The following is a 15,456-nucleotide window of genomic DNA, read 5'->3' as shown; positions in this document are numbered from 1 at the left end:
ATAGCTTTAGCTTGTAAAGCATAAGAAAATCTTTGTGTTGCTCTTTCGAGTTTTGGGCCATGAACCAGCTTCCCGGTCTCTAGGTCCAGTCTTTCCCCATGAGCGAAAAAACAATTCTTCACGCGTTTGGGCCAATTGAGTGATTCTGGTGTGATACCCTTGGCAAGAATATCCGCTTCCATTTTTTTCCCACTTGGGAATGGTAGTCGCGTAGCCACCTGATCCTATGCCATGGTGGTATACCTTCTGTCGGGCATTCTCTTGTTTTCTTCTCACCTCGTTCCTCACCCTCTTCGATGTCTTGTACTATACAAAATCATTTCAATAGAGCCTCAACTTCGCGAGCGGGCCACTAGTATTGAAATTGGGCGTTATGTTCTTCTTGACGTATTTCGTGTATAGGGATTTCTTCCAAGTCTGGAATTGTGTGGCCATCTTCTTCATAGCCCACTTTCGAACTAGCTCCTTCAATTCATCATTGTTGATATCATCATAATCATCCGCTTGCAACGTGAAATGTTGAAGGATATCATCCCAAATTAAATTCTTATCAAGATTAGAGACAAAACTAACATGAGGCTTGTTGATCTTTTGCTTCTATTTACAGGCACTGATCGGAAGTCTGTCCCTTATAAAGCACCCACAGTGTTGCATGAATTTCCTTGCATGTGGACCAAGTGGTTCGCCTGTCTCGATATTGAATTCTGATATTATGTAGCGCCCCTCCAATGGCTTTTTCGGGCCTTGAATATTTTTGCTTTTCACCATTGTGGTCGTCGATCCAGAGGGCTACATATAAAAAAAGAATAAATAAATATCATGTGTACACATAATAGATGATAGATATTCAAATATATATATATATATATATATAATATTCAAATATATATACCTCGCTAGTATTTTCTTGCACAATATTTTCTTGATTATTTTCAAGAGCCAGGTATTGACTCCTGTCATCTACATCCTGCTGGTCATCATCGGCAAATTGAGTGCCGGTGTTGATAATATCCATCATTTCTTCATCCATGTTGTCTCTCGGGGCAGCCATCTAACTTTTACACCACTAGATATATCTATAAAAAACAAAAACCATATAACTATAAAATGGATCGAGTCATGTGCTTAAATTTAATTAAATAACTACACTCGAAATTCAAGTCTCTAAAGCATAACTTTGATTTCTTATTTTCTAGAAATCCATACACTAGTCATGCATATGCTATTTAATGGATACAGCTAGGGGATTAAACTTAAATAATTATAGAATTTAGGGTTATTATTTACGCCGAGCTCTGGTTAGGGTTTGCATGCGCGGAACTTGATTAGGTATATATAAGAGTTTGAAGTGGAGCTCGACCGGGTTAGGATTAGGAGCGAGTTTAGGATAATAGGTTATATATATCCTGATCTACATTGGTGTATATAAATATATCAAAATTCATGTCACCCTAATTATGAAGAATCAAATATATATAACTATAGAATTCAAGGTTATTATTTACGCCATTGTTAGGGTTTAGAGCGGAGCTCGGCCGGGTTTGGGTTTGGAGCGGAGCTTAGGATATTAGGATATATATCAATATTAATGTCAATATATCAAAATTCAGATATATATACCAAAAAATTCATAGCACTAATAAAAACAATCTTTTCAATTGTGACAAAGATTCTAATATATTTCTACAACTATATATTGTAGTACACTACTACATTTTTTCTACAATTCATCCACTCAACATTTTTTCTATATATATATATTATATTTAAGTAAACTACTACATTTTCTATACACACTATTGCTCACATATAGCACGGCGAGCACAATTATGTACCATGCTTAAGTTACTACAATATATAGTTACTTTTAGTATCCAAATAAAATAACTCAAGTGCTGATATATATGTACCATGCTTAAGTTAGCAAGTCTAAATTTTTTTATATATTTGCAACCAAGAAGAGTGGTTTGAATAAATTTGCATTCATCTAAGCCATTATTAAAACTAGTTGTTTTTTAAAGAAATGAATGAACTTTTGGTTGATATTTGAAGAAAAATACATTGAGTTAATACAATCTTCTTGAAAATACTCTCCACCCTAGATATATCATGCACACAAGCACGGTAAATGGATAATAACCTGTAAATAAAGGAGATGAAAATTTTTCTTTTCGATACTAAATCATTCCTGCAAAGCAACAAGCAACAAGCAAGTAGTAGCTACCACTCCCAATAGGGCTAGCAGTTTTAGACTCTACTAATTGCAAGCACGATGGCTGGCGAGACGAGCACAAGCACAAGCACGGTGAGGAGATCGAGGACGACGAGCGTGGAGGATGACGAGCGTGTGGAGCCGGCCAGGACGAGGCGCGCGTGCGCGTAGAGCCAGCCGCTAGGGACGAAGGACGAGCTCGAGGCGCGGTGCTGGCCGGAGGTGATCTCTCGACGACGAGGATGAGTGCGCGGCGATAGGGACGACGACGAGCGCTCTGACAAAGGGAACGACGACGAGCGCTCCAGTGCTTCGGTGAAGGGGACAACGAGGATGAGCGCGCGGCGATGACGAGGATGAGGATCGACGACGGCGATAAGGGCGTGGCATATCCAAATCAGATCTAGGTGAGGGCGAGGATGATGGCGGTGGATTCGGGTCTAGGTGCCGTGCACGAATGGGAGAGACGCAAGCCGGGCCGCCAGCGGAGACAGCGAGAGATGGGAGAGGCACGTGGAGGCAGTTGGAGCTGATGAGGAGCGACATCGGTGTGGTGGCTCTTGGGCGATGGATGAAGATGATGGAGGCAGAGAAGAAGATGAGGCGATATATATTTAGGGGATCTTTAGTCCCAGGTGAAGCCATGGCCCGAGACTAAAGGACCTTTAGTGCCGGGTGAAGCCATGGCCTAGGACTAAAGGACCTTTAGTCCCGGGTGCAGCCATGACCCGGGACTAAAGTTATTTTTTTGATGGGCCACGAAAATGTAGCCCACCTTTAGTCCCGGGTGGTTGATCCACCCAGGAGTAAAGGTGGACTGCAGTTGGCTTTTTGAAAGTTTTCAAAAGTTTTTTCTTTTTTATATATTTCTTTTATATAAATATGTAGAGAGTTATTAATTACCTAATAAATAAAATATTATCCAAAAAATTATAAAAAAATTCTTGGACTTAGTTTTGTATTATTATACACAACAAAAATTTATAACCTAAACTCTTTTGTTTTACTGTATAAATATTTAACATAGTGTAAATAATAATTACAATTTGCACCATGCAAAAATATACTCCTTGATTAAAATCATTAAAACTATTGCTTTTCGATAGAAAATTAGTTTTCACATCTTATTAACGTTGATCATTTGGTTTTTCATCACACATTCTCCACGGGAAAATCCACCGTCAAGCAGAAAATTCATTTAAACCGTAGAAAATATGAAAACACGACAAAAAAATCTGAAGTCATAATTATTACATAATAGGTCTAATATATCACCATATCAAGCCAGGACTAAAATAATTTTTTCACTAATTTTTTCACATCAGATGCATTGCTTTTGCTTTTTGCTTTGTGCGACATGGAAATCCCACCATCAAACACAAATTTAATCTGAACATAGAAAAAAAGAAAACACCTAATAAACATCTCTAAATTCACAATTATTATATAATACCTCTAATACACACTATTAAACATCAATATATATATCAAGCGGGCACAGTAGTGAACTTCTTCTTAACGTATATCCCTTTGTTATGATCATGCCGTAACCATGGAGTGTCCTCATCATTTAGCTAGATGCTTGCGTCTTTGTTCACTGTGGAGGGTGGAATTCAGTCATCCTTTTTATAATCTTCTGATATGTCTGGCCTGTCTTCAATTCCGACGATGTTTCTTTTTCCTGAAAGAACTATGTGACACTTTGGCTCATTGATTGGGTCGTTGTTGTTTTTCCCTCTCTTCGGTTTTGTAGACATATCCTTGACATAGAACACCCGATTCATATCCTTGGCAAGGACGAATAGTTTGTCTTTGTACCCAATATTGTTGAGGTCCACGGTTGTCATTCCATACTGGTTGTCGACTGCTACCTCGTCTCTAGTCACCTTTACCCATTGGCACTTGAACAAAGATACCTTAAAAGTAGGTGCATAGTTTAGTTCCCATATCTCCTCTATGCGGCCATAATATGTTTGCTTATTTCCATTAGGGTCGGCGCCATCTATGCGGACACCACTGTTTTGGTTGGTGCTCCTTTTATCTTGGGCTACTGTGTAAAATGTATTCCCATTTATCTCATATCCTTTGTATGTGAGGATATGCCACGATGGCTGCCTAGCCAACAAATACAATTGCTCATCAATACTCTCATCACCCTGACATTCTTTTTGCAACCAGTCACTGAAAGTTTCCATGTGCTGACGCGTAATCCAAGCTTTAGACTTCCCTAGAAACTTGGATCGGAGCAACTCTTTATGTGTCTCGATATATGGACCCATCAAGGAGGAGTTTTGTAGAACTGTGTAATGTGCTTTATTAAAATAATTGTCTTGCGTACCAATATATGTTTTCTTCCCTAGTGTCCCCTTTCCACTTAGTCTCCCCTTGTGTTGCGATTTAGGAACACCAATTGGGTCAAGGTCGGAAATAAAGTCAACACAAAACTCAATGACCTCCTCTATTCCATAGCCCTTGGCGATGCTTCCTTTTGGCCGAGCACGGCTGTGAACATATTTCTTTAGGACACCCATGAACCTCTCAAAGGGGAACATGTTGTGCAGGAACATAGGGCCAAGAATGCTAATCTCCTTGACCAGGTGAACTAGGAGGTGTGTCATGATATTAAAGAAGGAAGGAGGGAACACCAACTCAAAGCTGATAAGACATTGAACCACATCATTCTATAGTAATTAGCTAGATCCATTAGATCGATTGCCTTCTGAGAAATTGCATTGAGGAATGCACATAGCTTCATGGTGGCTAGACGTACATTTGGAGGTAGAATTCCTCTTAATGCAACTGGAAGCAATTGTGTCATAAGCACGTGGCAGCCATGGGACTTTAAGTTTAGGAATTTCTTCTCTGGCACATTTATTATACCCTTTATATTCGAGGAGAATCCAGATGGTACCTTGATGCTTGCTAGGCATTCAAACATGCTTTCCTTCTCTTCTTTGCTAAGAGTGTAGCTGGCAGGACTTAAGTAATGGCGTCCATCATCTGTCTTCTTTGGATACAGGTTGTCTTATTCTTTCAAGTGTGTCCTTAGGCTTTCTATACACACCCCTAAAGCCTAGCAGGTTCACACAAAGATTCTTCGTCAGGTGCATCACGTCGATCGCGCTACGGACCTCTAGGACTTGCCAATAGGGTAGCTCTCAAAATATGGACTTCTTCTTCCACATGGGTGTGTGACCATCGGCGTCGTTCGAAATAGGTTTGCTGCCATGTGCCTTTCCAAATACTACTTTCACATCCTTAACCATATTGAGTACATCCTCACCAGTTTGGTTGCTCGGCTTGGTCTGGTGGTCTGCCTTACCTATAAAATGCTTGCCTTTCTTTCTTAGGGGGTGATTCGCAGGAAGAAATCGACGATGAACAAGGTACATAACCTTTCGACATTTTTTCAAGAATATACCTTTAATGTCATCGAAACAGTGCGTGCATGCATTATTCTCTTGTTTGATTATCCTGAAAGATTACTTAGAGCAGGCCAATCATTGATTGTTATGAACAACAATGCTCGCAGGTCAAAGTGCTCCTGTTTGTGCTCATCCCACACACGTACACCTGGTCTGTTCCACAAAAGTAGAAGTTCTTCAACTAGTGGCCTTAGGTACACATCGATGTCGTTGCTAGGTTGCCTTGGGCCTTAGATGAGCACTAGCATCATAATAAACTTATGCTTCATGCATAACTAAGGAGGAAGGTTGTAGATACATAGAGTAACATGCCAAGTGCTATGACTACTGCTCTACTCCCTGAAAGGATTCATACCATCCGTACTTAAAGCTAACCTTAAGTTTCTTGCGTTATTTGCAAACTCCGAGAATTCTCTATCGATTGCTCTCCACTGGGACCCATCAGTAGGGTGTCTCAACATATTGTCTACCTTACGGTCTTCTTTGTGCCATCACAACAACTTTGCATAGTCTTTGTTTCTGAATAGACATTTCAAGCGCGGTATTATAGGAGCATACCACATAATCTTGGCAGGGATTTTCTTCGTGGGACGTTCACCCTCAACATCACCAGGGTCATCTCGTCTGATCTTATACCACGATGTATGACATACCGGGCATGCATCTAACTTCTTGTACTCCTCGCCACGGTAGAGGATGCAGTCATTAGGACATGCATGTATCTTCTGGATTTCTAATTCCAAAGGGCATACTACCTGTTTTGCTTCATACATAGTGGCGGGCAATTCGTTATTCTTCGAAAGCATCTTCTTTTGGATTTTCAGTAACTCCTCAAATCCCTTGTCAGATAGACCATTCTTTGCCTTCCATTGTAGCAATTCCAGTGTGGTACCCAACTTTTTCTGCCCCGCGTCACAAGTTGGGTATAGTAATTTCTTGTGATCCTCTAGCATGCACTCGAACTTGATCTTCTCCTTTTCACTTTCGCATTCTCTTTGTGCGTCACGAATGGCCTGACCAAGATCATCAGCGGGCTCATCTTCTGCCCCTACCTCTTCTTCAGCTTCCCCCATTGTAGTATCATTGAAGGCACCATATTCAGCAATAATGTCATCATCGTCCCATTGTTCTTCTTCACCTTCTTCCATTACAACCCCGATTTCTTCGTGCTTCGTCCAACAAATATAGTTTGGCATAAAACCCGACTTCAACAAGTGTGAATGAAGAATCCTTGAGCTAGCATATTCCTTCAAATTCTTACATATGGCACATGGGCAACACATGAAACCATCGCGTTTGTTTGCCTCGGCCACACGTAAGAAAGAATGCACGCCCTCAATGAACTCTTGGGAGCGGCGATCAGCATTGTACATCCAATGTCGGCTCATCTGCATTACATGACATACATTCCATATTAAAACCTAGAACATAATTAGTTAATTAGACGACATGCATGCCACCACACAAGGTATTAATTTATGAAAGTCTCGCTACAATGTAGACAATCCCAACTACCTCTAAAAAACTAAAGCTAAAATGCACTTCAGCAGCATAAGGATTTCGCGACCAATCCCAACTAAAACAGAAAGATCATGCATTTGTTCAACATCTATGGGCTTCTTCCGCAGGATCACTGCCTCATCAGCCACCGTAGCCACCTTTGTAAGAGAGTTTTGCACGTATTCAACATACTCTTCCTCCCAGTCTGATGAAACATGAGAGTATAAAGTTGGTAACCTTTAGAACCGAAGAATCGATGGAGGAATCGAAGAAATCTTGTGATTACCGGCGATGAGGAAGAAGAGAGGCCGGCGATATGAAGCAAGAACACTGAACTCGATGTGGCTCGGGCTCGGGGAGGAAGAAGGGGTATATAGGAGGGGACTTTTAGTCCAGGTTGGAGACAGAAACCGGGACTAAAGGTCCATTTCTAGTCCGAAGCCTCCAGCCGGGAGTAGACTTTTACTCCCAGTTGGAGGGACCAACCGGGAGTAAAAGTTAACCTTTAGTCCCGGTTGGTAGCTCCAACCGGTCCCCTGCAGCAAAAGCCTGCCGCAGTAGCCGTTGGGCAGAGACCTTTAGTCCCGGTTGGAGCTATCAACCGGGACTAAAGGTTTCTCTAGTCCCGGGCACGAAAAATACTGGGACTAAAGCCAAATTTCGATGTGGATCAAAAGTCGTTTCTCTACTAGTGATTCCTACCAGGATTACTTGTGTAATTTATATAGCTCAACCTTCATTAGGAACTATTCCTGCCAAGAACAGACCTAACCAAACGAGCCCTTAAACTTTTGTGGTGCCTTTTTCTTATATGCAAATAAATAGAATTTTGATTTGAGATTATTGATTGGTCCGAGAGGCGGAAACATCGTAACAAAATCCAACGGCAGTGAAACCCTTTGACCACTATATGGTGCCGGTGCCTGAACTAGCCATGCATGCATTCACCACACGTCATCTAGGACTAGGACAGGACGGTATGGTACAACATGCATCTACAAGAGTCGCCTGTTCTCGCATCTTACCATCAGCTGATAGGGGAAGTAAACGTATGCAGACATGAGAGAGAGACGTAGAAGCTGCAGATTGCAAATATTTTGTCCACGCGACGCGAGACATGGTGAAGAAGCTCATTCTCATCATGTCCTTGTCTGCGCGTGCCGATGACGCCAGACTGCCAGCCAGAGCTAGCTAGGTTTGAGGTTTCCTTGACAGTTTTTTTCTTCTTTTTTCTTCTAGAGACTGCCTGGTACGCCTTCGTTTCAGGGGCAAGGTATCGTGGCAGCCGCAGGTTTGGTGTGATGAGCGTTGATGAGGAACCAAACACCTTTTTAATTAGCAGACTGTCAAGACAGTGACCCATTTAGCATTTTTTTCCTAAATTTTTCTCTGATTATAATTTAAATTCTTTTTACAGACCAGTTTTTTTATAACCATCGAATTACAAACACCGGGCACACGAACGAAATGAGGTGGATTAGGATATGTGGGGGCGCGTGTTTCTGGACACGTCGTTCCTTTGGTGGGTGGGTGGGGCCTGGATAGATGCAGAGGATGATCAAGCATCACATTTGATGCAATTCGTCATTCGAGTGACATGACAAGCCAATATGATGCTGTGTTGTGTGCGATGCTATGATTTGTTAGCGCCTCCCATTTGGTGCGAATATTTGGGGTCGAGAGAAAAGTGTGTATATTTTTATTTTCGCTTTCGGCCGGTTCGGTAGGACTTATTGCTACTGTGGCTAATTTGTAGGACTGATTTGTTATGAAAGAAAAATATTATTTCATAGCTTAAAAAGTAGGACTGATTCTAGCTGATAAGCTCAAGCGAACAGGGTCTTCGTTCCTTATTTCCCCTTTTCCGCATTAGCTTATTAACTTTTATATGTGCAATCAGGTGGGTGCGTTGACCTTAATACATGTTCTAGTTCAAAAAAAAAAATCCTTCGACAATTTAATGAAAAGGCTGTTCCATGGCTGGGTTAATATAATTTTCCTCTTAATTGTCATTTGGATAAATTTAGTTTGATAAAGCGCCAACTTTTGTCCATACGCCGAAATATTTTGAATGGTAAGAACCTTGCAATTACTTTTTGTTCTTTAGCTGACATAGAGTACATGAATCAGGAATGGAAATGGTCAGTAATATTTTATATACATAGACAATTCGTGCACAGTCGTAATTTTCCCATATTTCTCAATTTATTAGTAAGCAAGTGCAACACTATGCTAAGTAAAAAAAAGAAGAAAAAATTATGGACATTGCAGTCTTTAACTGCTATCAAAAACTGTAAGTCATAAAGCAATTATCATTTTTCTTCTGATAAACGAACAATGTTTTCTCTCACAACAAATCCGCATAAACATCAGCACCATTTGTTCTGATTCAAATGGAAACCGTTTTCACTGATTTGATAAAATGGAAGTTTTTCTGAGTGCAAATAAAATGTTGCAACTACAGCTGGAATTCCCTACACCTAAAGTTTAATGCGTTTTATTTTGTATGCCTATGCACACCCAAAATTAAGTTTTTGTGCATCATTTGATGATACACAGGTTAATTGCGAAGCGTTTTTTTTCCCAAACATTTTCCCTGGATTGAAAACTTGGTAGACTTTCAGCCTGTTCGCTGGTTGGTTTCTGGGCTGGTTTGGTCTAGCTGGTGCTGGTTTATTGTGAGAGAAAAACACTGTTGGCTGGCTGAAACCAACAAGCGAACAAACTGTTTACCAACAGTACAGCACGCATCAGATGAACAGGTGTCCACTGTTCTAGTTCTCTGAAAAAAACAAAGAACAGAGAATGCTTTCCAAGCTAGAAAAGTCAGCACCTATATAATTAAGAAAAAGTGCCTTACCTTAAACCTCGCTTACGTGTCCGTGATCCGCCATCAGAGGCAACTTAGAACCCAAAACTGCATCATGTTCGGGATTAGATTAAAAAACTCCCCTAATCCCCCGATCACTGGGCAACATCACATCCTAACAGTGAGGGCATTTCCGTCAATACCACACCTGGCCCGGCCCATCTTTGCCCCTTCCCTCTTCTCTTCCTATAAATCCCGGTCATCTCCAACCCTCTCAACTTTAGCCACAAAATTCATCCAAAAATAATCCCATTTTTTTTTAAAAAAAAAAGAGGGAGAAGAAAACACTTGCAGTGGCATCCACCACCGAAGCTCCCATCATCGGCCCCATCCCTCCGTGTCAACCCCCTCCTCAGAAGTTCTACTTGCAGTTCAGCCCCTGGCCGGTCCGCCGGAAGGATCGGAGCCGCTCGCCGGAGGAAGCCCCCCGTCTCCTTGTCCTACGGCGGGTTCATGGGGTTCTCGCTGTACCCCATGAAGACGTCCACGCGGTTGCTCTGGAGCACTAGCTTCTTCCGCCATAAGCTCAGCTCCTCCTCCTGCTTCCTCTGAGCCCGCCTCGATCGCCTCGGCGGCGGCGGCCCGCTACTGCTGCGCGGCCCTAGCATCCGTTCAAGCGTGTGTGTTTTGTGTCTGTGTTCGTGTGTGCGTGTGTGTGCGCGCGCGTACCGGCGTACGGGTTTCACTTTCAACATTGGGTTTTGTTGCGTTCTTGGGGAGAGGAAGGGACTAGGGCGCGGACAAGAATCAGCATGGATCCGAGCGCGGTCAGTTTCGACTTCGGCGGTGCGCGGCGGGGCGGCGGCGCGCAGATGCTGCTCTTCGGCGGCGGGGGCAGCGCCAACAGCAACGGCTTCTTCCGAGGTGCGTCAGTGACTATCCGTGGACCATGGGGTCGCTCAGATCTGGCGGTTCTTGAGATCCCCGATTGCTTACCGGTGGTGCGATGCCATGTGGCGCAGGTGTTCCGATGGCGGTCCTGGGCATGGACGACGCGACGCACGTGGGCAAGCGGCCCTTCTTCACCAGACACGAGGAGCTCCTGGAGGAGTACTACGACGAGCAGGCGCCCGAGAAGAAGCGCCGTCTGACGGCGGAGCAGGTGCAGCTGCTGGAGCGGAGCTTCGAGGAAGATAACAAGCTGGAGCCCGAGCGCAAGACCGAGCTGGCTCGCCGCCTCGGGATGGCGCCCCGCCAGGTGGCCGTCTGGTTCCAGAACCGCCGCGCGCGCTGGAAGACCAAGCAGCTCGAGACCGACTATGACCGCCTCAAGGCTGCCCACGACGCGCTCGCCGCCGACTACCAGGGCCTCCTGGCCGACAACGATAGCCTCCGGGCACAGGTAGCTGCCTCATCACCTCGCTTCGTCTCCGCGGTTAATCGATTTTTACTTGATTTGATTTCATCGGTTACCACATGCGTTGTTCAGGCATCTTCTCTCCCCAGTTAGTTAGGTTGGTCGCCGCACTGCTGCCTAGGTGGATCGAATAAATAGGAAATGCCATCTCGATCCTTTAACTTGTTCCTATTGCCAACTTAATGATTTAGGTACAATTTTTGCAAACGGTCCTTAAGCTTCATGTTAACTTTAAATTGGTATCGGTATCATTGGGTATCTGTTCCAATTTGTTGTTTATCTGCCTCTCGTCTCTTCTGTTAAATAAAGATCATGGTCTATAGTTCCATGCCATGGTGCGATAAAAAAATTGCAGGTGCGTGCAGATCCCTAGGAACTAGAGCTAAGATTGAGGAATGACGAATATGGCCCTGTTCGTTTCGCTGAAAAGTCAGACTGAAAAGTATTGTTCGCTGATTTACTGTGAGAGAAAAAAATATTATACCATGGCTGATAAGCCAGGCTGATAAGTTCATGATCATCGTTGTTTGGATGTTTTGAAATCCTAGCATGTATGTCAAGTTAGTGTCATCAATGCTATCAACATTACTGAAAAGTGGGGTTTAAGATGAGCATGCTTAGATAATATAGTAACTTTCGACCATACACCCAAAACAATCGAAAACTTACAGTATCCAGTTGTGTTGCTATTGGTAGTAGGTTCTTTCCAAAGTTTGAATTAATTCTTATGTGAGAGAAATAGCCAACTTGTGTTTCTGATGCTTATGTATGCTGTTCCCATCCAAGAAATTTATGTCGAGCAATTGTCAATCGGCAATTACAGCCCCTTTTAATGAAAGTCGCTAAGATTATAAGGAGTTTTGAGGGTTTAGCTAGAAAAACGTAGGTCTTGGAATTCAAATTTTCAGACGCCCAGGGCCTCTGTGTGAAAAAGCTGTCTTCCCACGACAGGTTACTGTTTGTAAAATTAAATAAGCTAGTACCACTTTTGTCACCTTCAATTTGGCCATACACGTAGTCATCAGCGATGACCCACTACTGGATGTATTTTAGCTATTATCCAATTTAACAATCCAGTGCTTAGGAACCTTGGGTACCTATCGTGCGCCTCCCAAGTCTAAATCCGATAAATTACGCTAACCTATGTGATGCGAAAGAGTTAATTGCTCTATCTATGCATCACACCTTTTGAAAAACATATAGTAAAGTATTGTTATTTTTTTTGTCAACTGCTGTAAACAGATTACCAAATATTCAGTCATGTCATGTGCAGCTGTAGTGGTCCTTTGTAATTAAATCAAAGTAATCATTTAGTTTAGACTTGAGTGACTATATGTTCTTATAGAGGTGTATGTGCAAATATTAATTAAAATAAACAGTCTAGCTTAAGGTGTCTTTAATTGGTCTAAATGTTTGACAATGAACTGGATTTAAATCTCAAACTAATGCTAGATTTTAGGGAAGATGTGCTCTAGTATATGTCTAAAACATATCAAGATTTAGAAGATACAAAGAAAGATAAACACCTAATATAATATTGCAATCATTGCTCTATTCACTGTATTTGTTTTCTCCATACCTTACGAATGAGTCTGGTTGGATCTTAAAAATATTCAATGTAATTAATATGCCTACCTCAACATCTATTATTTGTTTTAGAACTTCTGAAAGTATTGCAACTAATGTTCACATAATTCACAATCACAACACTTACGTTATCTTCATTAAATGCATCCCTTTTAATAATCCCTTGAAATTTAAATATTCTTCGTCTTAGGTTGAAATGCCAAATAGATGGGGATCAGTTAGGCCAATGGTTATATTGTTGTAGTTTTTACTTAGATCAGATTGTACTGATTAGCTTGCACGATGAAAAATACTACTTGGAAAATAGGGATACTACTAAATTGCTTGCTGGCTAGAAATAGTTAAAATATCCAATTTGACTGAACATGACACTTGATTTTTTGTTTTCTTAGAAAGAAAACAAATAGGGGAGAAGACCGACTGAGAATCACTAAGGCCTTTTCAAGGATAATAGTTCAACGCGTGGCTGCTGATCCATGTTTCTAGGTTGTGTTACTGAAAGCTTGTTTAGTACTATTTTATAGAGGGAATATATACAGAATCACTAGGAGTTTGCAGTTTAATCACGTTTGAAGGAAAATACGAATATTGGCACAGTGAAGTCTGCGCAAATTACATGTTAGATGGCATTAACATCTTTCATAAGGCCTCTTAAGACAGTACCACAGTTTATCAATCATGCCATTGCTATTCTATTTAAGTATCTGATTGTCACACGCTTTGTCTTAAATGTAAACTTATATGAAAAATGATACACCCAGAGGTCGCATGTGCTGATGGTTCCCTTTTTCAGATCAGATCACAATGCCAGCTGAATAGTATGTTTCAATGACTACGATTGACACAATTAACAATGTGTGGTACAGGTGGTCTCCCTAACAGAGAAGCTGCAAGGCAAGGAGGCATCCCCGTCGGCGACCACTGCTGCCCAAGAGGTCGACCAGCCAGACGAACACACCGCGGCGTCAGGCACTGAGAAACTGCTGGCGCAGCAGCTCAAGGACGACCTCCACAGCAGCGGCGACTGCACTGGCCATGGTGCCCTCTCCTCAGAGGAAGAGGATGGTGGTGTGGTCAGCGACGAGGGTAGCTTTGATCTCCCGGATGCCATGTTTGCTGCCGGGGTCACCCAACATGGCGCCGAGGAGGCACAGCTGGCCAACTGGACATCCTGGTTCTGGAACTGATCGATGGGTGGATGTGCAAAGAGCAAATCCTCTCCTGGTTTCGACCCTTTTCTGCACCATATAATTACTGTGTTGATTATGTGCTGTCGTCAGAAGTTTTCAAGTAATGAAACAGTACTGATGTTGTAAGTTTATGTTTTTGAAGATTTTATATGTTCATATATATAATAATATGCTTTGAACATGAGACTCGAAAAGTTTAAATAAGTGGATGTGGAGACCTGTTGTGCACTAGCAGCCCGCACGAGTTTTTTTATGCTGCTTTAGACATGAAAATGTATATCCAACTTGGGCCTGTGAATAAGATGATGAAGGTATATCCAACCGCTTCCCCTTTGATTTGGTGTATGTAACTTGTGTTTTATGATACAAAAGAAAAGGTTAACTAGCCTCTATATGCTAGTGAGTGTTACAGAAATTAAAAAACAAAACTGGAGATTTTTTTTAATTGCCACTAAAAGGTGATGGTACGTCTCATGCCATCAGATGACTGTATTCGTGACAAAGCAAAGGGAAAAGAAATAATGTTGTGGCAAAGAGGGACCATGTGTTTTCTGAGGCCGGCTGGGATTTTTTTTTCCAGAGAGAACGGTTTTGGACGGGCTTGGTGTAAGCGGTAGAGTCTTACCGCCTGTGATCGGAAGGTCCTGGGTTTGAGTCGTGGTCACCTCGCATTGCACAGGTGAGGATAAGGCTTGCCACTAACACTATTCCCCAAACTCTGCATAGAGCGGGTGCTCTCTGCACTTGATACGCCCTTTAGAGAACGGTCTTAATTGGGATTGGAATTTTTTTTTAATTTGCCACTAAAAGGTGATGGTACCTCTCATGCCATCATATGACTGTATTCATGGCAAAGCAAAGGGAAAAGAAATGATGTGGTGGCAAAGAGGGACCATGCGTTTTCTGAGGTCGGCTGGGATTTTTTTTCTAGAGAGAACGGTCTTAATTGGGACAGTAGTGCTAGCCCCAGGACGGACGCCCGCGCGTTGCACTCCATTTCGCGCGCTCTACGCGGGGCCTATGCCACTCGAGTGACAAGAGAAGAAGGTGAAAGGTCCTAATATAGCTAGAGGGGGTGAATAGCCTATTTAAAAATCTACAAACCAACTAGAGTAATTTGATTAGTATGACAAATAGCGAAAAGAAAACTTGCTCTAGCTCTACAAGGGTTGCAAGCCACCAATCGAATAATTTTAGTTGTTATGATCACTAGACACACAATCTATTAGGTCACTACTCACTAAGAGCTCTCACAAATACTACACTAAAGAGCTCCACTAGATGAACTTAATCCACAAAGCAAGCTCTCAATTTTA

General features: G+C 42.2%; 1 protein-coding gene across 1 annotated transcript; it reads left to right on the top strand.

Moving 5' to 3' along the window:
- Positions 1-10,234: 10,234 nt before the first annotated feature.
- On the top strand, positions 10,235-14,374 carry LOC136501145 (homeobox-leucine zipper protein HOX5-like). The gene is made up of 3 exons (XM_066496637.1): positions 10,235-10,870; positions 10,969-11,348; positions 13,817-14,374. The coding sequence occupies exons 1-3, from the start codon at positions 10,759-10,761 to the stop codon at positions 14,135-14,137; spliced, it is 813 nt and encodes a 270-aa protein (XP_066352734.1). The 5' UTR covers positions 10,235-10,758; the 3' UTR covers positions 14,138-14,374.
- The last annotated feature ends 1,082 nt before the right edge of the window (positions 14,375-15,456 follow it).

This window comes from Miscanthus floridulus, chromosome 13, assembly GCF_019320115.1.
Source record: "Miscanthus floridulus cultivar M001 chromosome 13, ASM1932011v1, whole genome shotgun sequence".
Classification (NCBI taxonomy): Eukaryota; Viridiplantae; Streptophyta; class Magnoliopsida; order Poales; family Poaceae; genus Miscanthus; species Miscanthus floridulus.
Note: the sequence above shows the minus strand (reverse complement) of the source record. Positions and strands in the feature narration are given on the sequence as shown.

What these genes read in the sequence shown, in the direction of transcription:
- LOC136501145 (XM_066496637.1), top strand. Translation starts at nt 10,759, where the DNA reads ATGGATCCGAGCGCGGTCAGTTTCGACTTCGGCGGTGCGCGGCGGGGC. An exon ending in CAGCAACGGCTTCTTCCGAG is followed by an intron (nt 10,871 to 10,968) that starts GTGCGTCAGTGA and finishes CATGTGGCGCAG; the next exon opens with GTGTTCCGATGGCGGTCCTG. An exon ending in ACGATAGCCTCCGGGCACAG is followed by an intron (nt 11,349 to 13,816) that starts GTAGCTGCCTCA and finishes TGTGTGGTACAG; the next exon opens with GTGGTCTCCCTAACAGAGAA.